Raw genomic sequence first — 25065 nt, 5'->3', positions numbered from 1 at the left:
TGAGCCGACGGCCGCCGTGCCCCCCGCCCGGTGCCACCCCCGGTCCCCGACCACCCCCCAGCTGCCCCCCAAAAACAGGCGCGGGGGACACGTTGTTTAACTCTGCGTTTCCCAACCTGGAAAGCTCCTGAGTTTCTCCCTGCTCAGCGAAAACCTCCCGAAAAAAATGGTGTTTGGAGCCTTCAAATTCGAAACGCTTTTATTAACATTAATAGATCAGCTTTTGTTCACTAGGAAAGCAGCAAAGGACGCTCGGAGGAAGCCCCCATCCTTAGAGGGGGCTCCCATCAACCAGGTTTGGTTTTTTCCTTAAAAAAAAAGAAAGTGAACAAAAAACCAGACCGAAACCAGTTTGGTTTAGATCAACTTTATACAAATGAACCTTATGTACACTCTCTTTTTTCCCCCATTCACCCCTATTTATATAAGGCAACATAAATAAGATCCTCGGGACTGTACAACACATATGAACACTTTTTAAAACTGCACTTTCTGCTTTTAAAAAAATAGCATCATTCTCTTAAAAAATAGTAAAGAGGTTTTTTTTTTCTTTAAAATGTGTTGTCGATTTATTTAAAAAATAGGCATTTTGCTTCGCCATTAGCTTAACTGACACGGATGGAGGCACTGTTAGAAAATGGACATGAGCACGATTTTTCTCTTTAAAAAATAACTTAAGCCATTTCTGAACTGTTTAAATATTAAAATATCCCCCACCCCACCCTTTTTTATCTATTTTTAAATAACCACCTTTTTGTCTCAGCATCGTCCCGGGCGATTCCCGCGAAGCTGCCGCAGAAGCGGCTGGGCTGGGGGGTCCCGGTTTGCTCCCGTGGGGCGTCCGTGGCCCCCCCCAAACCGCTCCCAGTGCCCGGATTTCGGGTGCCGCGAGGGCGAAGCGCATCCTTTGGCATCGGCGATGGGCCCCCACGCGCCGCGTCCTGCTCCCCAAGAGCTCCATCCCCGCTGGGGCGCAGGTGCTCCGGGTGCCCCTCGCACCCCGCCTGGGTGCCCACCCGTGCTTGGGGCGGGGGGCTGCGGCGTGGGGCAGCTCCCCCAAAGGCAGCTCAATGGGGTGGCCCCAAGAGGCAAAGCTCCGGCGAGGGACCCCCGGCGGGATGTGGCTCCTCGGGGGCCGTTTTTATTAGGGGGTGATGGAAAAAGAGAAAAAAAAAATATGCATAAGAAGAATTCGCCACCTTTTCCTCCTGTGCTGGGCTGGGAGCTAAAGAGTTTAACCCTTTGCAGTCCTCTTGTTCCTGAGATGAGCTGGGAGAGGATAGGATATATAAGTGTATATCTAGGGGTGCGTGTACATGGGTGTCCTTTTTTCTTAAAAAAAAAAAAAAAACAAACAAAGAAGAAAACCCAAAAAAGTAGGGGGAAAAAAAAGGAGGCAAAGGAGTTCTGCCACTGTCTCTTGTTCCTTTTCTCACTCCAGGCTGTTAATAGACGGCGCCGGTGTTGGGGGGAGGCCCCGGGGAGGTGTGATGCATCGTGGTGGCCGGCGGTGGCTGGTGGGGTCCGTGGGGTCCGCTGAGGGTCTGGGGGTGATACCAGGGGTTGTGCTCCTCCAAAAAGCCAGGGGAAGAGCTGTAGGGAAGCGGCTGCGGGAGCGGGGTCCGGCCCGGCGCGCTGCCGTGCGAGTTACTGTCCCAGACGGCCGGGGAAGGGGGGGAGTTGCAGGCCATGGAGTCGCTGTTGTTGGGGCTGTGCTCCAGCGGCACCTCGCCGTTCTTGTACAGCTTCTTGAACTTGGAGCGGCGGTTCTGGAACCAGATCTTCACCTGGAAGGGAGGGAGAGGGGTCAGCGCCCCGCCACCGAAAGCAGATGCCCCGGTTGACCGGGGCGCTCAGGGGGTGCAGGAAGGGGACCCGGGGTGATGGGACCCCAGGTACACGGGAAGGGACAAGGGGTGTGGGTGTCACGGAGAGCCTGGGCACACCGTGCACTGCAGGAAGGCACCCAGGGCACGGGCGTCATGGGGACCCCACACACGGGAAGCCCCCTGGGACGTGGGTGAACCTGGACACACCATGCACTGTGGGAAGGCACCCATGATACGGGTGTCGTGGGGACCCCGGAGATGCGGTGCATCGCGGGGAGCCCCCCCGGGGGACATGGGCGTCGCGGTAAGCCCGTCACACCATGCATCACGGCACGCCGGGCGTCGGGAGCGTCCCCGGTGCTGGGTGAGGCGGCGGCGCTGGACGCCCGGGGAAGGGGTGGGGGCGGCGGTGGTTGTCACCCAAACAGGATGTCCCTCTGGGAGCGGGTGACGCGCTCCGTCAGCCCTTTGCCCAGTGTCCCCGATTGCTTCATCGCCCAAGGGAGGAGGAGGAAGGCCGGGCGCTGGGGAGCGCCGCGCCAAGGGCGGCACAAGGGCGCCAGCGCCGGCCCGCAGGCAGGGAGGGTGCCAGGGATGGGACGGGGTGCGGGGGAGTCGGGCGCTGCGGTGACGGCGGTGACAACCCGCTCGCCCTCATGCCAGCAGATTGGCGGGGTCGATTTGTCCCCACGCCAGGCAGGCCCCAAAAGCAAGGGTTTAGCCCCAAAACTGGGTGGTTCGTGGGGAGGAGAAGCCCATCACACCTGTCCCTGCTTTTCCAGTTCAGCCTGAAGTGCCACCCCCAGCACAGGGTCCCTTGGGGGGATCTGTCTCCTGTCCCAAATTCCCTTCTCTCTGCCCGGACCAAGAGGGATGGGGGAGCCGGAGCGCCAGGAGGAGGGACCCAAGGGGAGCCCCAGAAATCCCGGCCGGGGGGAGCAGGGTCCGGCTGCCATGACCCCGCGCTCCAGCTGGACTCGGGGCCAGAACCTGCTGCTGGGATGGGGTGTCCTCAGCACCCCGTCCCAAGCACCCCATCCTGAGCACCCTGACCCAAGCACCCTGTGCTGAACGTCCCGCCCCACCCGGGATTTGGTGCCCCGCGTTCCCGGGAGGCCGGGTGCGTTGCTGACCCAGGACCCGCCCAGGCACCGGGGCAGGATTCAGCCTCAGACCCTGCCAGGTGCCTGGGCAGAACGAGGTCTGGGGATGGGGCTGGCTCCAGAGGGAGGGGGATAAACCCCAAAACCTGGGGAGCAGGGCTCAGCTGAGGTCTGTTCCCTCTCTCAGCTCCTTTCCTCCTCTCCACCTTTTCCTTAGCAGCGCAGCTCTGCTCCGCGCGGGGAAATCTGGCAGCAGGGACCCCTGCTCCTGTGAGCAAGTGGGGACCATCCCTCCCCGGGCACCCCCAGATCCCCTCCCAGCTCTCACCATCCGGCTGTGAACAGACCCCTCTCCCAGACCCTCACTGATTCAGGTTTTGCAAGGTGGGGGGCAGCTCCAGCTCCCTCTCTTGCTGATCCCTCCTGCCCACGGCTGGGAATTGGGGTGTTAGGGGGTTCAGGGGGAGGCTCTGCCCTTACCTGGGTCTGGGTGAGCCCCAGCTGGGCAGCCAGTTCGGCCCGTTCGGGCAGGGCCAGGTACTGGGCTTTCTGGAAGCGGCGTTGCAGAGCCGCCAGCTGGTAGCTGGAGTAGATGGTGCGGGGCTTGCGGATCTTCTTGGGTTTCCCATTGACCATCCGCACCTCCGGCTCCGGCTCCTCCTTCACCGACACTGGGCAGAGAGCGGAGGTGTGAGGTTGGTGACGGCAACGGGGTCCCAGCGCAGACCAACCCCCTCCCCAGCTCAGGGGCGTCCTGCTGTGTGTGCTGGCGCTGCCCCGTCCCCTGCGACGTTCCCCCGGACGGCCGCATCCAGCCCGGCTCCATCCCACTGCACCCCCCGCCAGAATGCCGGGGGCGGGGGGCTGAGCCCTGCCCCAGCATCCACCCCATCCTTCGGTGGGGACAACACTCCCAGCCCCAGCCCCGCGGCCACCCCGTCCCCAACTTGGGGACACTTAGAGGGGTGCAACTTCCTCAAGCTCCCGCTGCAATCGCAGGGGACCGGTGGGATGGATGCGGCCCCTCTCTCCCGAGCATCCTACCTGCTTCTTGGGCTGGGAGCTGCTGGTCCCTGAAGTGGCTGTACTGGCGGTAGGAAGGGCTGTAGGAATAGTCGGATTTGGGCGAGTAGGTGCCGGCGGCGCCGATGCCGTTGAGGTTGAACTGGTGGTAGGGGTAGTGGCTCACGGGCTGGCTGTAGGACTGGCCCGAGTAGTAGTCATGCTGGCTGGTGTAGTAGCCCAGATCGGTGACGGAGGACTCGGGTAAGGTGGGAGAGTCCTTGGAGGCGGCATGGCAGCTCAACGAGCCCGAGAGGTCGGTGAGGATGCTGGAGAGCTTCTTGTCGAAAGAGCCGCTCATCGCTGGAACTTGGGGGGGGGGGGGAGCTGCCCGCCTGGCTGGGGACCCCCCAACCTGGCGGCTCCGGCTGCCCGCGCGTCAGGCCTGGCGTGCCCTGAGCCGGCTCCTCCGCACCGGCTCTTGCGAGGAGCAACCAAGAGACTGTGCCCAAACCTCCAGCCCCGGCCGCCTGCTTAAAGCCTTTAATTAGGGAGCAGGGCAGGGTGGGTGCGCATTCCGATTGGCTCCAGAAATATTGCCTGGGAGGCAAAACAGGCTCCTGCCTCCTCTCTCTGTGTGTGTGTTTTTTTTTCTTTTTCTTTTTTTTTTTTTTTTTTTTTTCCTTCTTTCCCTCTCTCAAGAAACAACAAAGAGTGGGTGAAGGAGGGAGAAGGAATAAATAAAGATCGCAGGCTCCTGTCTGCAGCAGCAGGGGCGGGACAGGGGGGCGGCTGGCAGGGCCTCTGGGGACAACGTGTGATTCGGGAGGGGGACTTTTTTGAAATGGGATTGGTGTACCCCACCCCCACCCCCCACGGGGACCCTTGGTGCTGTGGGGGGATTTGGAGGGGGAGCAGGATGAGGGGGTGTTTTTTGGGGGGGAGGAAGGGTTGGGGTTAGGGAGTGGGATGGATCTGGGCTTGGCGCTGGGTGGCTATGGGGGGGTCTGTTTTAGGCACACACCACCCACCCCCCGGCACCCACCTTCTCCCACTAGTTACCAGTGTCTCCCAGTTCAACGCCGTCCCCAGCCTCATGGAGTGGGGGACCCTCTTGTACCCCAAAACTTGCCATCCCCAACCTCCCTTGTAGGGATCTTGGGGTGATGTCAAGCCCTGATTCTGGGGACACACACACTCCCCCACCCCCCCCACCGGGGATCTGTGCCCCTCTCCCACCCACAGTCCAGGCCCTGGCCCCCCCACTGCCCTAAGAGCCCCCAGGTGTGTCACCCATCCCGGGGCTCCCAGCCAGCCCCTGCGACCCCCCCAGCACTTGCAGGGCTGTCCCCAGCCACCCCCTTCACCCAGGACCGAGGTGGGGGTTCGGGGGAGGGGCGGGTTGGGAGGGGGCACTTTTATTTTGGTGGGGGGGGGTCTCTGCCTCCGCTGCAGGCCCATACCCCTGAGAGGGGCTGGGGGGGCTGGGGGCGGGTCCTTAAGCCTGGCCGGGGCTTTCCCCACCTGCCCCCCCCCCCCCCCGGCGTTGTCCCCCGCCCCCCCGCAGCGCAGCGCGGGGCAATGGCGCCACCTGGCGGCCGCAGCGGGGCTCTGCGCCACCGCCGGGGCCGCGGGTTCGAGTCCCGGACCCGCCGCCACCGCCGGGGCCGCGGCTGGTGTGGAAAAATGTGAACAGAATGGAAATAGAATAGGAACGGGAACAGGAACGGGAACGGGAATAGGAATAGGAGAATACGAATAGGAGAATATGAATAGGAAAATATGTATAGGAGAATATGAATACAAGAATACGAATGTGCATTGGAATAGGAGCAGGAGAAATTTGAAATAGAACTAGAAATAATCAAAATAGAAGTAGAAATAGCAATAGAAATAATAGAAATAGAAATAATAGAAATAGAAAGAAATAGAACTTGAGCTGAGTTGCAGAGGGAAGCAGCCGGGACGAGGCAGAAGCGCGCCCCAGAAGCCCTGCGAAGGCACGGCCTCGCCTCCCCGCATGGGAAACGTAACTTGAGATTTGAGGAATTAATTCAGAGGGGGACAGAAATGTCTGGGACAAGCCCAGCCCTGCCGCCTGTCCCGCTTGGGGCTCCGCGAGGGCCTCCCTGGGGAGGTTTCCCAAGGTCCCGGAGGAGCCGCTGGGACATCCCCGAGGTCCCCGGCCAGGCTGTCCCCGCAGCCGGACTGTCACCAGGGCTGGTTCCTTCTGGGAGAGGGTTTCTCCAGCAGGAAAAGCCGGTTGGAGACCTGCAGGCCGGGGAACGCGGCTGGGGAGCGGGGCGCAAACAGGGAGCAGGTCTGTGCAGTCCTAAACCAGTTTGGGACTGGGAGGCACTGGTGCCTCCAGCTGCCGGAGGCTTCTCGGCCAGGCTGGCGCTTCGTGAAGCCCCAAAAACCCGGGAGCTCATGGCGGGGGGGGTGAGGGTGGGGCGTCCAGTTTGGGTGGACTGGGACAGTGGGGGTGGCAGTAGCTGTGTTGGGGCACCCGGGGGTGTCGGGGGGGGTGGGCTGGCAGGGCTTACCAGCGCCCCCCCGCCCCCTCTACCCCCCAGAAGGCTGGGGTGGGGGGTCCCTCCCCTGTGCACCCCCAGAAAGGTACGGGGGGTCCCCTCCCCGTGCCCCCCACAAGGCTGGGGTTTGGGGTGGGGGGTGGTGTCACCCCCAGATGCCCCCCTTGGAAACGGCCCCCCCCCAGCCCGGAGGTGCCCACGGGAGTCCCCTAGTGTCCCCACCCCTGCCCCAACTGCGGGAGGGGTGCGGGAAGGGACCCCGGCGGCCCGCCCCGCCCCCCGCAGCATCCTTGGGCGGATGGCGTCATCTAGTGGCCTTTCGGGGTAATGACACCCCCTCTTTGGGTGCTGTCCCCCTCCACCTTGGGTGCTCATACCCCGCCCCCCCCCGGGGCAGACAATACCCTTCCCTGGGGGTTCACACACCCCTCCCCCCCGCGTGCAGGTACCTCCCCCTCGGGTAACAACGCGATCCTTGGGTGCAGACATCCTCTCCTGGGGTGCTGGCCCCCCTCACTGGGTGCAAACAGCCTTCTTTGGGTGAAAAAAAAGCCCTCTTTGGGTGCAAATACCCCCCCTTTGGGTGCAAACAGCCTTCTTTGGGTGAAAAAAAGCCCTCTTTGGGTGCAAATACCCCCCCTTTGGGTGCAAACACCCCTCCTGGGGCACTGCCCCCCGCTTTGGGTGCTAGCACCCTCCTGGGTGGCAGCCAAGGCCACAGGGGAACCCCTGAAATGCTAACAATCCGGTGGGCAGAGAGAGGGACCCGTTGCACCCCAAAATGTCCCCAAGGCGGGGGGGTGAACCCGGCCACCCAGCCAGGGCTCTTCGTCGCCACGCCGAGGGCTGTGTCACCCGCCAGAGAGAAAATCCACGTGTCCCCGGGGAGACGGCAGGGTTTTGGGGTGCTCCGAGCCAGGATCAGGGCCAGCCCACCCTTGGGGGGGGCCTCGGGACAGGGAATGGGAGCAAGGGACAGGGGACGGGGGAGGGGGACGGGGGGCCCTTGGGACTGTCCCCTGTGCTGTCACTCTTTCCAGTGACATTGTGCAGCGCGGGAGCTGTGCCGGGGCGTGGGGACATCGGGGTGGGGGACACAGGACATCCTGCAGCCCCCGCCCCCGGTGTGGCATCACCCCCCCACACACACACCTCCCACCCACAAGTTTCCTGGCACGGGTGGGAGCGGAGCGCTGGCTCCCGGTGACCTTTGCTGGAGTTGGGGACCGTGGCCGCCACCACCCCAGGAGGGAAGCGGTGACACCACGGCCGCGGTGTCCTCGTCCCGCTGCGTGGGGTGGCCACCCTGGGGTGCAGCCGTGGGCCTCGTCCCGCTCTCGGGGCGGGTCCCACTTTGACCTTCTGCCCCCCGCCAGGCTCTCGGGGGGTGTGTGCGTCTGTCCGTCCAGCCTCCCGCTGCACCCAGCCCCGGGGATCCCTCCCACCCGCGGTCCTTGCAGCCACATCTGGGTGTCCCCCGTGGGTGTCACAGCCCCCAGCAGCCATCCCGGTGGGGGACCCCCGGAGCCGGTACCGGGCAGGGAGCCGGCGCGCTCCCGGCGTTCCCGAGTGGGACGCGCCGTGGGAGGCCGGGGTTTTCTCTCCCTCCCCTTCCCCCCGTCCGCCCCCGCCGGCAGCTCCGGCCTCCAAGTGGGGCACCGTGGGAGGGGCTGAGCTTGGGAGCGGGGACTCCATCCTCCTGGGGGCCCATTCCGGGGGGGTCCCATCCCATGGGGGGGTCCCATTCTGGGGGTGGGTCCCATCCCATGTGGGTCCGAACCTCGGGGGCGGACCATGCCTGGGGATCCCAGCCCATGGGTATTCCAGCCTGGTGGGGGGTGTCCCATCCCATGGGGGTCCGATCCTTGGTGGTTCGACCCTTGGGGGGGGGTCCCTTCCCACGGGGGGTCCCATCCCATGGGGGGGTTCCGATGCTCGGGGGGGTCCGATCCCGGGGGGTCCTATCCCTGGGGGCCCCATCCCTGGGGGCCCCATCCCAAGGGTCCCACCCGGAGGGGGTCCCACGGGTCAGTACAGATGGCAGGGCAGGGCACGTGAGGCCCCACCCAACGGGGGGGTTGGGGGCGGGGACCGCTGCCCCTCCCCCCGCCCCCTCCCCCCCCGCAGCCGCGGGCCGGATCGGCGGGGCGGGGCGGAGGGGAGCCGTCCCGCGTGTGCGGGCACGGTTGTGCGTGACGGGTGGGTGAGTGTGTGTGCGTGTGCGTGCGCGCCCCCGCGCTACCCCGCGAGCTCGGGCCCCTCCGCGCGCGGGCGTGGGCGGGGAGTGTGCCAGCGCGCGCGCGCGTGTATGCTCCCGCCGCCTTGCCGTGCGTGCACGCGCAGGTATGTCCACGCCTCCCCCGTGCGCACGCGCGGGGCGGGACCCCCCCCCCTCATTCCCTCCCTTTCCCCCCCCCTCCCCGCAGGTGCCCGGTGCGGGGAAGGGGGGGGGATCGGGGGGGGGGGGGGGTGGGGAGAGCGCGATGTGCGGGGGGGGATGTGCGCAGCTCCTTTAAGGGGAGTGCCCGGAAGGGCGCGCGCCCCGCCCGGCCACGCCCCCGCCCCGCAGCGCACCGGTCACCGGTGGGGGCGCGGTCGTGCGGCGGAGCCGGTGCGGGACATGGCGCGGTGCTGCCGGCTGCTGCCGCCGCTGCCGGAGCTGCTCCCCGCACTCCTCCCCGCACTCCTCCCCGCACTCCTCCCCGCGCTGCTCCCGCGCTCCTCCCCGCCGCCGCCTTCAACCTGGACCGCACCTTCCCGGTGCTCAAGGAGGGCGCGACCCCCGACGGCTTCTTCGGCTTCTCGGTAGCGCTGCACCGCCAGACCGAGCGGCGGGAGCGGTGCCTGTGAGTGCGGGGCGGGGGGGTTGTCCTTGCGGTGGGAGGGGGGTCCCAGGGCTCGAGGTGTGCGGGGGGGCAGTGGGGCGGGGGGGTCCCTGGGGTAGGGCAAAGGTCCCACAGCTGCGCTGGGGGCAGGGATGCGCCGGGAGGAGGAGCTGGTGGGGCTTAGGGTGCGGGGAGAGGGGTGTCTTGTGGGTTTAGGTGCTGGGGTGGGAATGGGGGGGCGTTGGGGGGGGTCTCTCAGGGCCTCAGAGCCCTGAGCTCAGGGTAGGGGGCCATATATGTTATAAAATCGCTCCTTGGGTGTGTATCCTCTGCTCGTGGCTTTTCTTTGCACCCCTTTATTAGATGGGGTCCCATCCTGACCCTGGGCTTTCCCCCCCACCCTTATTCCCCGGGTGCCAAGCACCTGCTGCGGGGTCCCCACGCGGGACCCCAGGTGCTGCGGGTCAGGTCTGGCAGCAGAGCAGGGACACACCGTGACAGCGGTGCTGGGCACGGTGCCCGGCAGCCGCCCCGGGACGTGGGGGCCATCCCCACCCGTGGGGCCCCGGCTCGGCACCGTCTGCGCCGACCCTCACCGGGGCGGTTGCGAAGCCCCTCACGTCCCCCCTTCAACCCTCACCCGTTGCTGGCGAGGCTCCATCGTCCCCATCAACCCTGGCTCTGCCGGGGGAGCCCTGGGGAACCTGTTGAACTGTAATTCCTGCTGCTGAGCAAAGCCCCAACAAAAGCCCTTTTCAGTCGGCTCATTCCCCGTGCGATCCCACCACTGTCACTCGCCGTGTCCCCCGCTGTCCCCCCGCTCGGCCGGACCCCCTCCCCGCGGGTTCCCATCCCTCCTGGCTGGAGGTGTGAGTCGCGTGTGCGAGTTGCCTGTGCGTGCTGGGGAGAAGGCGCCGGCGCAGGGCTTGGGTTGGGTTTTTCTCGCTTGAGGGCACAGGTTTTTCCTGGCTCACCCTCCCGTGGAACTCCCGCCTGCGGAGGTGGGGGGGCGGGGTGGGGGCTCCCTCTTTTCCGCCGTGCCCGTGGCGAAGGGACCGGCGGCAGCTGCTGGACGCAGGCGTCTGCTGCTCCGCATTCCAGAGATGCATTTCGGCCGCTCACCCCGCCGTGGGACGTCTTGTTGTTGCTCCCCGTCCAGGAGGGAGTGAAGCTGTTCCTCGTGGAGCAGCTGCGGGGGTGCAGGAGCTGGCCTGGCGCCCCAGGGACCCCTCCTCCCTGTGGGGACACGCTGGCTCCCATCCATGGCTGAGTTCCTTCGGCTCCGGTGGCATCGGAGCAGCTGGCAGGGTGGCATCGAGGTCAGGGTCCTGGCTGGCCCCAGCACAGATCGGCTCGTCTGTCTTGCCGAGATGTTGGCAGTAGCTGTTGCTGTGTTTTTGGGGGGGGGGGGGGGGGTTCAGGGGGCTTTGGCTCTGGCGGGGGCTTGCGATCCCCCGCCATGGGCCACGTGGCCTGTGCGTGTTTGAGCGCGATGCTGGCGAGGCGCAGAGGCTCCGCGGTCTGTGGGGGAAAGGCTTTGGAGTGCGAAACCCCCGGCAGATTTGCACCCCCTTCCCCCAGGAGCCCTCCGCTGCCTGTCCCCAGTGAGGGGGGGTGGGGGACAGGGGACACTTGTGAGCACAGAGGAGCCAGGGGAGGCCGAGCATGTCCCTGCTTCCCCATGGGCAGCAGACATGGATGGGCTGTTCAGGCAGCTCTGCCTGCTTGGTGCGGGCAGGAGAGGGCTGGGGCGAGTGCAGGCAGCTCCCGCCTAACCAAGGCCTGGCTCGCTCGCTGCGGGCAGCTACGGAGAGGGAAATGCTCACCTTGGTGTCCTGACGGCCAGCTGCCCTCCTGCGAGCTGGGGGAGCTGCCTGCCCCTCGCCCCTGCCTGGGGGGGACAGTGCAGGCAGGAGCGTGGCAGGGGGCTGGAAGAACTGCAGGGTTTGCTCTGTCCGTGGGGGTGTCTGTCATCCCCAGCCAGGGGTGTCGGAGCCATTTTGGGCAGATGTGGTGAGGTGGGACCAGTGCAGGCGTGCCCCCCAGCTCCCCCCGCCATCCCAGGGCTGCCAGCCCTGTGCTTCCTCCCCATAGCCGAGCTGCCAGCCGCGGCGGGGGGTGCTGAGCGGGGCTGCAGCACCACGGGAGTGAACCCGCTCCCCTCCCTCAGCCCCGGCAGCAGATGGCGGTTCCCCCTGCCCTTTGCTTGCCGGGCGGGCCTTCGCAGGTGCAGCCCTGCTGCAGCCGGGGTGGGGACAGGAAGGGGATGCTTCCTGCCACCATCAACCCCGGCAGGGGCGTGTCCTGTGCTTTTTTGGGGGGCTCGATGCCTGGCCTCACCCCAAACGTGGCTGTGGCTGCTGGAGGTGTGGGGCGAGAGGGATGCTCCGGAGCACGGCTGGCATTCCCGACCTTCCGGTGGGGTGGGGAGAGTCGCTTCCCGGCTGGGCGCTGGCGGGGGGCCAGGCTGGCACAGCATGGCCGGCGTGACGCCCGAGTCACCCCCCCACCCCCCCCACCCCCCACCCTCGCAGTGTTTTTCATGTCCCAGAGCTGTGCGCATGTGAAGGTTTGTTTGCTCACTCCTCCCTGGGCCAGGTGAAGGCAAGGTAGAAGCAGTGGCGTTATCTGCCTCCCTGAGATTAAGAAACTGCTTCGGCTGCCTGTGCCAGGTCCGGCTGCAGGCTCAGGCAAGGGGGAGGTGGTTTGGCTTGTGGCTGTGCTGGTGGGCCCCGGCGGTGCTGGGGAAACCTGACCCGTGCGGGTTTGGGGGTCCCTGAATGATACAGGGGAAACCGAGGCGTGGTACGCCTGTGCTTGGGAGGCTGGGAGCCCTGTGTGTGCGGCCTGGGGGGAGGCAGGGGGCAGCACCCACATCTGCGACCTTCTGGGTGCCTCTGTTTCCCTTGTGGGGAGGGGGAGCAGGGGTGCTGCCCGTGCGCTCGGGGTCCTTGGTGGTCCCAGCTGGCTGGTGGGGAGAAGGGAGAGCGGGGCTGGGTGAATTCCCAGCTTTCCCTCCCCCTCGTTTGGTTTTCTGCTGATCGCCAGAGCCGGCCTGGCCGTGCTCCCCCCACCTTGGCCAGGGTCCGGCAAAAGCCGCCGGGGTCCTGTGGGGCTGCGGCTCCTTGGCAGGCGGAGGGGGGACGGATGTGGCGTGGTGGGGCCAGCGCCCGGGGGGTCATCATGCATCCATCCATCCATCCATCCATCCCTTGCTGCTCCGAGGAGGCATCTCTCCCCTTCTCCCGCCTCCTTTCCGGCACAGGCATCAGCAGATTTGCCTGCTCAGGGCTCCCGGGGGGGATCGATCACTGCAGGGCCCCTCCACTGCAAACGCAGCAGCAGAGAGGGGCGTGGGGGAGTCGGGGTGGTGGTGGGTGGTTTGGGCTTGGCCTGGAGCAGCAGCTCTTGAGCAGGGGTGGGCTGTGCTGGGGTCAGTTGCCCACATTTGGGGGTTCGGGGGGGGTTGTTGGGGCTATACCCTGTAACCCAATTGTGGAGCTGAGCTGTCAAACCTGGAGCTTGGCCCATCCCCAGCGTGGGGTAAGGTTTGGGGTGTGAAGCCTTGGGGAGGGTCCCTGCGCCATTGCTGCCTGTGACGGGGGATGAGACGGGATGGGGTGCTGGTTCTGGAATCCCCCCACCCTCCCGCCCGCTCCTCCCCCCTGCCTCTTGGTGTTTGTCACTCCTTGAGCATGTCAGGAGATGGATGAGGAGTTGCACTCGCTGCCCGGCTGCTCCCCACCGGCCCCGGGGAGGGGGCTCTGGAGCAGTTGGGCTGGGGTGCACATGCTGCTGTTTGGGGGGAGCACGGCCCCCCTGTTGCTGAGCCCGGCTCACCATCCGGGTCCGATCCTCCTTCCCATCCTCATCCATTCTCTCCCACCCCAGGGGTGGCCCCGTTTTGGGGCCAGTCGGTGCCCTGGTGCCGAGACCATCCTGCAGCTGCCCCTCCTGGCTCGGCCAGTGCCGCAGAGCCCCCACACTGCCGTGTCCCTCCCGGTTTACCAGGGTGGATTAGAACGGGGCATGGCCTCTCGCATTCCTGCCTCCCTCCCTTCCCAGCCTCCCCCTCTTGCTGCTGTTTGACCACCCCTGCCTTTGCTGGGCTGAGCCCTGTCTCCTCATCCCTTCTCCTAGGATGGGACCAGTGCCACAAACTGGTCCTGGCCTCCCCAAGATGGGAGCCCCAGCATCCCCCCTCCCGGTTTTCCTGGGTCTTGAAATAGCTGGGCTCCACATGGTACCTTGGGGGATGCCTGTGCATGTGTGTGTTGTCCCCCCCACTCTGGTGGGGCTCAGAAGCCCCCAGTATCCTGCTAACCCTCTCAGGAGCAGAGCCTGCGGGTGGGCTGCCGTGCTGGGAAGTCTTGGCTGGAGGCAACGAGGCGCCAGAGCCACTTGGCTTGAGTCGGCTCCCACCTCCCCCCCGGGACCTGTGGGGCATGGCCATGAGGAGCGATGGTGGTTGGGAATGGCTTTGCTTGGAGCCGGGTCCAGCTGAGCCAGGACCACCTGGGGAGGCCGGGGGCATGTCCTGGCCGTGGCAGCCCCCGGCAAGGGGCCGTATGTGTGTCCCTGCTCCCAGGAGCCATGCTCATGGTGGGGCAGCACCAGAGGGCTGCGGGTCCTGCTGGGCCTTGGGCTGGGGGGGCAGGACCCCCCCATGGCTGGGGGACCCCCCCAACTTCCACCTCCAGCGTTGAGTCACAGCGTGGCTGCCCTGAGTCACTTCCCCTCCAGAGCAGTGGGGACAATGGTGCCCCTTGTCCCCCCCCCCCACATCCCTCAGGTGTCACGGTGAGGGGCAGGAATTACAGGGGCAGATTCCTTTGTGCCAGGCTAGAAAAAGTCAGGAGGAGACATCCTTCCCTCTCCGTGCCCTCACCTTCAAACCTGGCGGGTTGCACTTTCCCAGGGGGATGCGGATGCTGCTGCCCCCCCCAACTCAGCATTCCCGGGCGGGAGCAGACCCCCTGTTGCGCCCCTTTCGGGGCTCTCCTGCAGCTGAGTGATGCTGTCCTCCCACCTGCAGCATCTGGCTGACTCAGCCGGAGCGATGCCGCCGGCGGTGCCCGTCACCGGCTGGGCGGACGTGGGGCGGGGGGGGGGGCCCTGGCGTGCCGGGACGGGGGCTGCCTGGGGCCCCACATTCCTCCTGCGCCTGGGCTTTGAGTCAGCCGCCCCGGCTCTGCCCGGACGCGCCCGCGCTCCTGGCCTCGCATTGCTCAGCCCTGCCCAGTGCAGCCTCCCCGGGCGCTCCCTTCTCGGTGGCAGTGGGATGAGGACAGCCAGATTTGCCCCTGTCCTCACCAGTGGCCGGGCTGAGGACTGACCAGCTCATTACCCCAGTGCCCTGTGGTAAGGTCTGGGGGCTGCAGCGGCTACCTGGGTGCCTTCTCCTGCTCCCGTAGCCTGCCTCCGTCCTGCCTGTGAGGGGGGACACGCTTCCTCTGCTGGCACGGTGCAGCCGTGCCTCCTCCACACCATTGTCCTCCTGATTCCCAAAGGACTTCCCGGCGGAAAGGCTGGCCTTTCCGGAGCCCCCCCAGGCACGCTGCGTCCTCCTGCCATCCCCCAGCCCCACGGCAGGGCTGCGGGTCCTGTGCTGCTACCCAGGGTCCCTTGGGGTGGGGGGGTTCGGGTGGGTGCTAGGTTCCCTTCAGCATCACCTTAAAGCCCCTGGGGGGGCGAGCGCACGTGGGGGTGGGCTGTGGGTGAGGTATCTCCAGCCCGGGCACCACTCCAGGGATGCCAACGTCCCGCTGCATGGCACCACCGTGACTCAGCCGGGGCATCTCTGCCCCTCCAGGGGCCTGAGTCACCCCCCGGAAGGGTGCTGCCTCCCCTGGGACCCCCAGTGCTGCCTGGAGGAGGGGAGGCAAGCCCAGACCCCCTCCTGGGGAGAGGGATGCATGTGTGCCAGCTCACCCTCCCCACTCGTGGGGGGTCTCCCGCCCACTCGCCACGACGCCTGGCTCTTGCAGCGTTCGCTGGCATGGCAGCGGGAGGCGGCGAGCCTGTCTGCCGGACACGCCGCAGCTGTGCCGCAGAGGTCCTGGCCTCGCCGCCGGCTCAAAGGTTGGCCGGGAAGGGCTGCGGCTGTTTACACAGACCCAGGGGCCCCAGCGCTGGCGGCGGCCGGGTTGTGCCGAGCGGCTCCCCGCTTCGCTTTCCCCGCCGGCACGGCGGGGTTTGCAGGCATCAGCCCCCCCTTCTTCCTGCACCCCCACACACCAGGGTGGGGGTCTTAGCTGTGAGCCCCGTTGGGATCGGGTCCTGCAAGGAGAGGGCAAAGACCGTGTCTGTCAGTCTGTCCCCTACCCAGAGAGGGGGGTGTCTTTCCCTTTGCTGTCCTGTGAGACCTTTCATGCCCATCCAAGGAGAGCCCCCCTTCCTGCTCTGGAGATGGGGCCGGGGGTCTGCCTCCTCCCCTTATTTGGGGGTGTCAGGGCATGATGTGCTCCAGGAAAGCAGCTCCCACCCCCTCCGAGTGCCTCCTGGCCACCATCACACCCCACTGCCCTCTCCCCGGGGCAGCCTGCACCCCCAAAATGAGGTGGAGGGCGCTGGGGTGGGTGGACCCGCTGACACCCCACCTTCTGCCCCCCAGGCTGCTGGTGGGGGCCCCCCGAGATGTCGGGCCAGCAAACGGCACGCGAACGGGCGCCGTCTACGCCTGCCCCCTCACCGTCTTCACGAGCGACTGCCAGCGGCTCGACATCGAGTTGAAAAGTACGTAAGCACCCCAAGGCACCCCAAAACGCCCCCTGGCATGCGGGGGCTCCGGGGGTGGGGGGTCCCTGCTCTCATACTGTCTCCTCCTCGCCCAGGTGAGCCAGACAAGGCCATCATCGATGACATGTGGCTGGGGGTGACGGTGGCCAGCCAGCGGCAGCCGGCGGGGAGGGTGCTGGTGAGTGCACGTGTACCCCGGTTCTTTGCACGCGTGTGTGCCAGCGCCCCGCTGCCGCCTTGCACAACGGCACAGGGGCACCGGGGAGCTGCTGGGTCCTTTTGCGTGGGCCTCACGCGTGTCCCCAGCGCGGTGGCACCGGGCAGAGGCGCTGTGGGGACTCCCCTGTCGCTTCCCTGTGCCCTGGGGCAGGGAGCTGTGGGGTGACAGGGTGCTTGGACCCCTCTCCGGGTAGCGTGTGCAGGGGTGGATGGGCTGAAGCTCTCGGGAGCATCTCGGCTGCTCTCGGGTGGCAGGACAGTGTTATACCCTATAGATCATCATAGCCAGGATAACGCTGTGCCGTATGGGCTGGGTTAATGGCAGGGCAGCATCTGTATATGTGGCCTGATGCCAGGATCGAGGCAGAGGCAGCACGTGGGGCAGGGGGTGGTGGCCTTGGGAAGGAGGGGGCTGTATCCCCTCATTTTTGGGGGTGCCGCAGGTGCTGAGGGGGGTGCCGGGCTGTCCCGGCAGGCCTGCGCTCACCGCTACACCAAGGTGCTGTGGTCGGGCAGCGAGGACCAGCGGCGCATGGTGGGCAAGTGCTACGTGCGGGGCAACGACCTGCGCCTCAACCTCAGCGACGAGTGGCAGACCTACCACAACGAGATGTGCAACTCCAACACGGACACCGACGAGACCGGCATGTGCCAGATGGGCACCAGCGCCGGCTTCACCGCCAACATCATCTATTTCGGGGCGCCCGGTGCCTATAACTGGCAAGGTGCGTGTGCCTGGGGAGGGGCAGGGGTGGGCAGCCCCCTTCCCCGGGGCCGCCTGGTGCCCGTACCCCCGTGGGGCATCCCCTTGTGCGTGCATCGCACGCGGCCGTGGGCGCACACGCGTGCATGGTGAGCGCACGCGTGTTTGCTCGTGCGTGTGCCATACACGCGCCACCCGTGTGCGCCGCCGCGTGTGCTGATCTACGCACCCGTGCAAACGCTCGGCGCGTGGGTGGACGTGTCTGCGCTCACGCGCTGCGGGTGTGCAAGGGGAGTGGGTGCTGAGCTGGGGGTGGGGAGCTGCCCCCCGCTTTGGAGTTAACCCCCTCCCCATCGCAGGTACCGACTACATGCTGCAGCGGGAGATGTGGGACCTGCATGACTTCTCCTACCCCAACGTGAAGAATGGCAATACCTATATAGGTGGGGGGGGGGGCAGGGGGCTTCCCCCTGGTTCCTTGGGGGAATTTGGGGTGAGGAGGAGGTTTGGGGGATGAGGATTTATGGGAAACCTCGAGGGTGGATGTTAAAGGGGTGTGGGGTTTAGGGGGGCCTGGAGAACCCACCCAGGGATGGTTTGAGCAGGGGTGCAGTGGTGACACCGTGGTGTTCAGGGGCCTAGAGGGGGCCTTGGGGGGGGAAAACATGGGGTCTGGGGATATCGGGGGTTCCCGTGCTGGCCCCCACCTCACCGGCAGGGTTTGGCATCAGGGTACACGGCGGAGGTGGGCAGCGCGGTGCTGCAGCAGGACGCCGTGACGGTGGTGACGGGCGCTCCCCGGTACAAGCACACGGGCGCCGTGTACCTGCTGAGCCGCAGCCCCCAGCAGATGCTGCAGAGGAGCCTCCTCCTCCCCGGCCACCAGGTCGGCTCCTACTTCGGCAGCGCTGTGGCCCTGGCAGACCTCAACAACGACGGGTGAGAGCAGGGGGCCGGGACCCCCCATCTCCCAGGCGTGGGAGGGGGTCTCTCTTGGGGTATCCCGCAGCTCAAGGGGGTCTCTATGGGTTATAGCATAGAGGGCACAGCTCCAGGGGAGGGGGCGGTCTAATTGATTCTTTTTGGGGGGGGTCCCCACCACTTCTGGAGTGTCGGGGTGGGGGGTGTGTCGCAGCCCCCAGCCCCGACCGGCCCCTCGGCCCCGCAGGTGGCAGGACCTGGTGGTGGGAGCCCCCTACTACTTCCAGCGGAAACAGGAGGTGGGGGGTGCCGTCTATGTCTACATGAACGAGGTGGGCGACTTCCAGCCCCAGCCCAGCCTGGTCCTCACCGGCCCCAGCTACTCCGCGTTTGGCTTTGCCGTGGCCAGCATTGGGGATGTCAACCAGGACGGCTTCCAGGGTGAGGGGCTGGGGACCCCTGGGCGGGGGGGGGCCATGGTAGGGGGGTGCAGAAGGGCTGCTTTTGGGTGGGGGTGTCTTCGGGTAAGAGGGGATCCCCCTTGAGGGGGTGTGGTGGGTCTTTAGAGAGGTTTGGGGTGAAGAGGAGATGGGGGGCATCTGGGGCGGGGTGAGAGTTTGGTGCGGGGAGGGGGTTGAGGAGGTGTGGAGGTACTGCGGGGCAGCCCCCACCCCGTTCCCATGGGGCTGACCCTGCTCTTCACCCCACAGATATCGCTGTGGGGGCTCCTTTCGAGGGGCCTGGCAAGGTCTACATCTACCACAGCAGCGCAGAAGGGCTGCTGGACAAACCCCGGCAGGTAACGGCCCCACGGGGAGCCCCTCACTGGGGCAGCGGGGCTCCAGATCCCCTCTGAGCATCCCATGCTCCAGGGTGGGATGCAGCAGGTAGATCCCCAGATCCACGGGGCTACTGAGCAATGGGTGACCCCCCCCCACCAAATCCAGGTGATCAGCGGGTCGGATCTGGGCCCCGCCAGCATGCAGACCTTCGGGTACTCGCTGAGCGGGGGGCTGGACGTGGACGGTAACTCCTACCCCGACCTCCTGGTGGGCAGCTTGGCGGAGAGGGTCGTCCTGCTCAGGTAAGGGAGCTGGCACCGGTGGGCGTCCTGCAGCCCTCTGCCCTCCCTACCGCCCCCCGGGGACGGATCCTGACCCCCATCTCTGCCCAGAGCTCGGCCCGTGATCAACATCTTGAACAAGACCTTCACAGTGACCCCCAGCAAGGTGGACCCTGCCCGGTGCACGCCCGACTCCTGGTGAGCCCCCGCCCCGGTGCAGCCGGTCCCGCTCGCGGCACTGCGGTGCCCGTGGCTCCGCTCACGGTCCCTTCCCCCCCCTCCCAGTATCACAGTGACCGTCTGCTTCTCCTACAACCAGAGCGCTGGAGACCCCAAGTACAAGGAGAAGATCAGTGAGTGCCCGGGGGATGCAGGCGTGGGCGCGTGTGCACGTGGGAGTGTGCTGGGGGGGGGACACGACACACACGTCCGCCAGCACTCGTGCAAGGGTGTGTGCACACCTCGGGGGGAACATGTGTGTGCAGGGGGTGTCGTGAGCACACGCTTGGGGAGGACGTGCATGCGTGTTGGCGTGTGGGGATGCACACACGTGTGTGCAGGGGATATGAGTGTGCACGAGGGGTTGGGTTGGAGGCACGTGTGTGTGCAGCACCATGGTGCCCTGCTCTCCCCGCAGCCCTGGAGTACATCCTGGAGGCTGACAAGGACCGGCACCCCCCCAGGGTCAGGTTTTTGGGGACCCACTCCGCTACCTACCGCGGCATCTTCCCCATGCCCGAGACCCGCTGTGAATCCAAGGAGCTCCTGCTGCTGGTGAGCGTGTGTGAGTGCACACGTGTGAGGGTGCACACACGTGTGAACGTGCTGCAAGTCGCTCTGCGTGCGGCACCGGAGCTGGGGGATGAGCTCCTGGGAGGTGGGGAGAGGGATGGGGGGGGGGGCGGGCGGGGAGTCTTGGGAATAACATGGGCAGGAAAAGAGGTGGAAATCCATCCAGCCCTCCATTCTGTCACGAGTTTGTTGGGTCTCGCAAGCAGGGTGTGAGCAGGTGGTGGTATGCCAAATGTGGCCGGGGGCTGCTTGGCTGGAGGTGGAGTGAGGGGGCCAGGGAGGGAGTTGGGGCTCCGCTGTGATTTCTGCCACCCCGCAGGACAACATCCGAGACAAGCTGCACCCCATCGTGCTCTCCATAAACTACTCATTGGTGGAGAAGCCCAGGAGCTTCCAGCTGGGTCCCCGCTCCCTCGACACTTTCCCTGTCCTCAACCAGGACCAGTCGCACGAGAACGAGACCAAGGTGCCGGGGGGGGTTGGTGGAGATGCTGGGCTGCAGGGACCCCGCAAGCCTGGCCTGGGGGGTGGGAGAAGGTTCATGGGGATGCCCCTGTCCCTCCAGATCGAGTTCCAGAAGGAGTGTGGCTCCGACAACAAGTGCTACAGCAACCTCCAGCTCCAGAGCAGCTTCGTCACCGACCAGAACCAGCCCCTGCCCAGGTGACAGCACGTCCCTCTGCATCCCAGTCCACCTCTGCCGCCCACTGTGCCACCCTCCTTAGCCACGGGTCACCCCTCAGCTCCCCCCGAGCTGTCGCGGCAGGACCTCTATCCCACTGGGGCCACTCGTGTGCTGAGCGGGGACGGTCTCTGCGCAGGGTGAACGGTACCCAGGTGCTGCAGTACAGCCGGGATGTGCGGAAGCTCTACCTGAGCATCAATATCACCAATGTGCCCACCACCTCCTCCAACGGCGAGGATGCCCACGAGGCGCTGCTCAACGTCACGGTGCCGGCCAGCCTGCTGCCCTCCTCCGTCCGCCCGGTAGGCGATGGCATCCCCAGCTGGAGAAGGCACAAGGACCAGGGTGGGCTTTGCTGGGATGTTCCTCACCCTCTTCCCCTCCCCAGAGCGGAGCCTGTACCTTTGCGGAGACGGTGCTTTGTGAGCTGGGCAACCCTTTTAAGAGGAACCAGAGGGTAAGTGCTTCTCCCCTGCCACCCCCCAGCCCTGCCCGGGGGCTCAGCAGGTAGGGGGGGGTCCAGCCGAGCTGCTCCACGGTCCCTCTGTGCTGCAGGCAGAGCTGATCATCACCTTCGAGGCCATTAGGATCATGCTGGACACACAGGAGGTCTTGGTGTGGCTGGACCTGTCCACGTGAGTGTCCTCGGGTGGGTGAAAACGGGCTGGGAAGAGGGTGCCTGGTGCGATGTCAGCTCCTCCTGCCGTTCATTGGAAAGGCAGCAGCGGAGCGGGATCGTATCCAGCAGCGTTGCTGCTCCGGGAAGGATTGGAAAGCAGGCAGGGAGCTGTTCGACCCGGCAGGGCTCCTGGGGTGGGCAGGACGGGGACCCGGAGGCTTCTGCTGGGAGGTGGGGGGCTGTCCCACGCTGTCTGGGGGCTGTTCGGTGGGGGGAGTTGCTGACCCCAGTGTCTTGGCAGGCAAAGCACCCAGGAGGACCTGCAGCCCGTGCTGGCCAAGCTGCTGGTGGACTATAGCATCCAGTCCTCGCTGACCATGTGAGTGCAGCAAGGCTGAGCCCCCCCGTCCCTCTGCTGCCCCTCCATCCACCCCACCTGAATTTGGCTGCATCGGGTGCGGGCACAACCCCCCCGTGTCCCTGGAATGGGGCAGACGGATGCCCCAGAGATGCTCCCTGCCCACTTTGCCCCCCTCGCCATGGCTGTCCCCCCCGTCCTGTCCCCAGAGACTCTTCCCACGCCCAGTCGCACTTCAGCGGGAAGGTGGTGGGCGAGTCGGCCATGCAGAGAGAGCAGGACGTGGGCAGCCCCCTCACCTTCGAGTTCAAGGTGAGCTGGGGGGCGGACGGTGCCTGTGGGGGTGGGGGGTCGGGAGTGCCCATCTCCATCCCCCGCTCTGCTTTGCAGGTGACCACCAGGGATGAGTTGCTGGGCTCCCTGGGCACCATCCTGCTGGGCTTCGAGTGGCCCTACGAGATCCCCAACGGCAAATGGCTCCTCTACCCCACCAAGATCCTCGACCTCGACAATAACGAGACCTGCCACCCCCCCGGGGGGGTCATTAACCCCCTCAACCTCACCGTGAGTGCCCTCGACCCTGCTGCTTTGCAGGGATGTGCCCCTGCCCCGCTGCGTGGGTACTTTCAGCCCCGTGGGCCCTGGGTGGGCAGAGCTGCCTGGGCACTGATGGGGCTCGTTCCCACCATGTAGCTGCTGGAGGACCAGGCTCCGTCCCGGCAGAGGCGGGAGCTGGAGGCCCCCGAGCCAGCGGAGCACCCCATCACCCTGGCCACCGCCAGGAAAGCCGAGTCGGAGGTGGTGCTGGTGAGTGGGGGCTGCAGGGGGTGGGGGAGGGCAGCAGCACATGCCCCCACTGGGACCGTGGCACATGCTGCTGCTTGGCACCAGCACGGTGCATTGGGGGCTTCGGTTCCCCCCCGATCCCCCTCCCTTATCTCCCCCCTAATCCCCCTCCATTATCTCCTAGAGCTGCTCCAAGGGCACCGCTCGCTGCATCTGGTTCGAGTGCCCCGTCCTCCACACCCAGCACTCCACCACCTTCAGGATCTACGCCCGGGTGTGGAACAGCACCTTCATCGAGGTCAGCACGGGGCCCTGTGGCGTGGCCCATGGATGTGGGGGGGGGGACAGGGCTGGGCTGCTCCCTTGGGCACGGTGAAACAGGGCACTGAGTTGGCCAGGTCTCAGCTCATGCATCCCTTACCCCGCCCCCACCATCTGTCTCCCCCCCAGGAGTACAGGAGTTTTGACCGGGTGAAGGTGGACGGCACAGCGACGCTCTTTCTCCGGACCCACGTCCCCACCATCAACATGAGGAACCACACGGTGTGGGTGAGTGGTGCCAGAGCCTCTTACTGGGACGGGCTGGGAGGGACTGGGGGCCACGGGGAGCTCCTCCCGCGACGAGGCTCTTCTTGGCCCTTCCAGTTCTCCGTGGACGTGGACTCGGAGCTGACGGAGGAGCAGCCGGCCAAGATCACGCTGTGGCTGGTGCTGGTGGCAGTGGCGGCCGGGCTGCTGCTGCTGGGGCTGATCATCCTCCTGCTCTGGAAGGTGAGGGGGTGCCCGGATCCCCCTCCTGGGGAGGGAGTGCAGGAGCCTTGCTGAGACCCGACAGGCTCATGTCACCAGTGGCTGCTGTCCTTCCCACCTGGCTGTGGGGAGCAGCGGGTGGAAGGTGCCCGGCTGCTGAACGATGAGGAAGAGGAGGAGAGAATCCTGACTTGCCCCCTCCCCCCCCCGCCCTGGTGCAAAACATTTGGGGAGCTGCAAAAAACTCAAAGCAGGGCTTGGACGATGGCACCTCCTCACCCCGTGGCTCCCACCTCCCCCTGCGCTGCAGGGAGTGGGGGGGTGTCTGACCCCCTGCGGACCCCCCGGAGACTCCCCTGGTTCCCTGGGGACTCCACCCTTTGGCCAGGAGGGGTTACGTGGGTCTGCAGGGCCACCCACCCCCAGCATCCCCAGGGGTGAGGGTGCAATGGGGCAGCTTGCTGCCCTGCTCCCCCCACCCCACGGGGGGTGGCCAGGAGCCCCCCCCATCCCTCTCCCATCCCAGCCCTGACCCTGTCCCCTCCTTCCCCGCAGTGCGGTTTCTTCCGGCGGGCCAACACGCGGGCCATGTACGAAGCCAAGGGGCAGAAGGCGGAGATGAGGATCCAGCCGTCGGAAACCGAGCGGCTGACGGACGACTACTAGCGGGGGGGGCAGCCCCGCTGTCCCCCCGCCGGGTGCCAGCGCCACCCGCTTGGTAATGCCCTGTGCGGCGGGCTGCAGCGGCATCCTCCTTCTCTTCAGCCTCCTCTCCTCTTCCTCATCTCTCATCTGGTTCCTATAGGGTCCCTATAGGGCACGAAGGGCTCCGTGGGGTCTCCAAGGCTGCTGCTCCCTTTGCCTCTGCTCTTCGCCGGCTCTGGGGTCTCTCCCCTTCACCCCCCGTGTCATGCTCCAGCCCCACGCTGACCCTCTCCCCTCCCTCTCCCCCCCCACCACAGTGCGACTTCTTCCAGCGGACCCGCTACTACCGGATCATGCCCAAATACCACGCCGTGAGGATCCGGCAGGAGCAGCGCTACCAGCCCAGCGGCCTCCTGCCCCGACCGCGCAAGAAACACTGGGTGACCAAGTGGCAGGAGCCGGAGAAGTACTACTGACCCCCCCGCCCGCCCCCCACCCCGGCCCCCACGCGAGGGGAGCACAAGGGCCGGTGTTTGACTTTGCACAAGCGCATCTCTCCCTGCCCCGATCCCCCTCGGACGCAGCCGCATCCCGGCGCTGGCTTCTGCGTGCTCCTGTCCACTTTCCCGAGCTCGCCGGTGCCCAGCCCGGCTCTTGCACGCTCGTGCCTTGCACGCTCGTGGGGATGAGCCCCAAATGTGCCACCCCCCCCAGCCCCCCTGACGCGACCACTGGTCTCATGAGTGCCTTCCCCCCTGCCGCGCAGACACTCCTCCGGCCGGGTCCTGCACGGGTCCTTGCACGTCCTCGTACGCTGGGACACACTCACGTCCCCCCGTGCATCCCCCTTCCCTCGACGCTGGGTGTGGGACCCCCCTCAGCTTTCGCCAAGGCTACATGTGATGGTGGGAGCTTGTTCCTTCCTCCCCTGCCTCCTCCTCCCCCCACCCAAAGCAGTGCAGGGGCCTGATCCTGCATGTTGACCTCCCCCCAGCCTGCATCAGACGCAGCTTTGGGTTGGGGGGTAGGGGGTGCAGAGCATGAGGCTGTGTCCCCCACCCCACAGCCGTGTCTTGGGGGTCTGTCCCACCCCCACGGACGCTGCCCTGTGGGTTAAGTTATTCTGTGTCTCTTGTCGGCGTTTTGGTGTAGAGCTCCGGAGCGCGGTCGGTACTGGGCAGGTGAGGGGATCTCGCATCCCCAGACCCCCTGCCCCTGCCCCCCCCCCCCCCGCCCCCCAGGGCCCAATAAAGCCTCGCTCTGGGATTTGTAACTTCTTGTCTCCCCAGTGTCCCAGTTGAAAGTGTGATTGGGGGGGGCTGGGGGGGAAAGGTGGGGGGGGGCGGGTGGGGGGGGAAGACCCTGGGCACAAAGGGGTGGGGATGAAGTACCCCAGATAGGCGGGGCTACTGGGGGGGACGCCTCAGGTGGGCAGGGAGATTTGGGGGTAGTACCCCAAGGAGGCAGGGATATGGGGGGGGGGGTAAGGCCTG

At 66.1% G+C, this 25065-nt stretch overlaps 2 protein-coding genes across 2 annotated transcripts; one reads left to right on the top strand and one right to left on the bottom strand.

The window, feature by feature from the left end:
• Nucleotides 1-1278: 1278 nt before the first annotated feature.
• DLX3 (distal-less homeobox 3) lies at nt 1279-4452 on the bottom strand. The gene is made up of 3 exons (XM_075116870.1): nt 3977-4452; nt 3413-3603; nt 1279-1787 (listed from the first exon to the last, which is right to left on the bottom strand). Exons 1-3 carry the CDS (start codon nt 4293-4295, stop codon nt 1446-1448), a joined length of 852 nt encoding a protein of 283 aa, XP_074972971.1. The 5' UTR covers nt 4296-4452; the 3' UTR covers nt 1279-1445.
• Nucleotides 4453-9088: 4636 nt separating this feature from the next.
• Nucleotides 9089-24845, top strand: ITGA3 (integrin subunit alpha 3). Its single transcript, XM_075117363.1, is given in 27 exon segments — nt 9089-9184; nt 9187-9314; nt 15907-16028; nt 16127-16209; nt 16726-16975; nt 17313-17396; nt 17685-17892; nt 18122-18315; nt 18585-18673; nt 18822-18958; nt 19049-19135; nt 19223-19290; nt 19575-19711; nt 20049-20195; nt 20295-20392; nt 20551-20716; nt 20803-20871; nt 20970-21049; nt 21335-21412; nt 21601-21703; nt 21782-21955; nt 22085-22198; nt 22362-22475; nt 22628-22726; nt 22823-22948; nt 23483-23645; nt 23890-24845. Coding segments are annotated over 26 exon segments (3162 nt in total). The 3' UTR covers nt 23594-23645; nt 23890-24845.
• The last annotated feature ends 220 nt before the right edge of the window (nt 24846-25065 follow it).

The sequence above is a fragment of the Phalacrocorax aristotelis genome, chromosome 23 (assembly GCF_949628215.1).
Source record: "Phalacrocorax aristotelis chromosome 23, bGulAri2.1, whole genome shotgun sequence".
In the NCBI taxonomy this organism is placed as follows: Eukaryota; Metazoa; Chordata; class Aves; order Suliformes; family Phalacrocoracidae; genus Phalacrocorax; species Phalacrocorax aristotelis.
The sequence above is the reverse complement of the archived record's forward strand: the minus strand, read 5'-3'. Positions and strand labels throughout refer to the sequence as shown.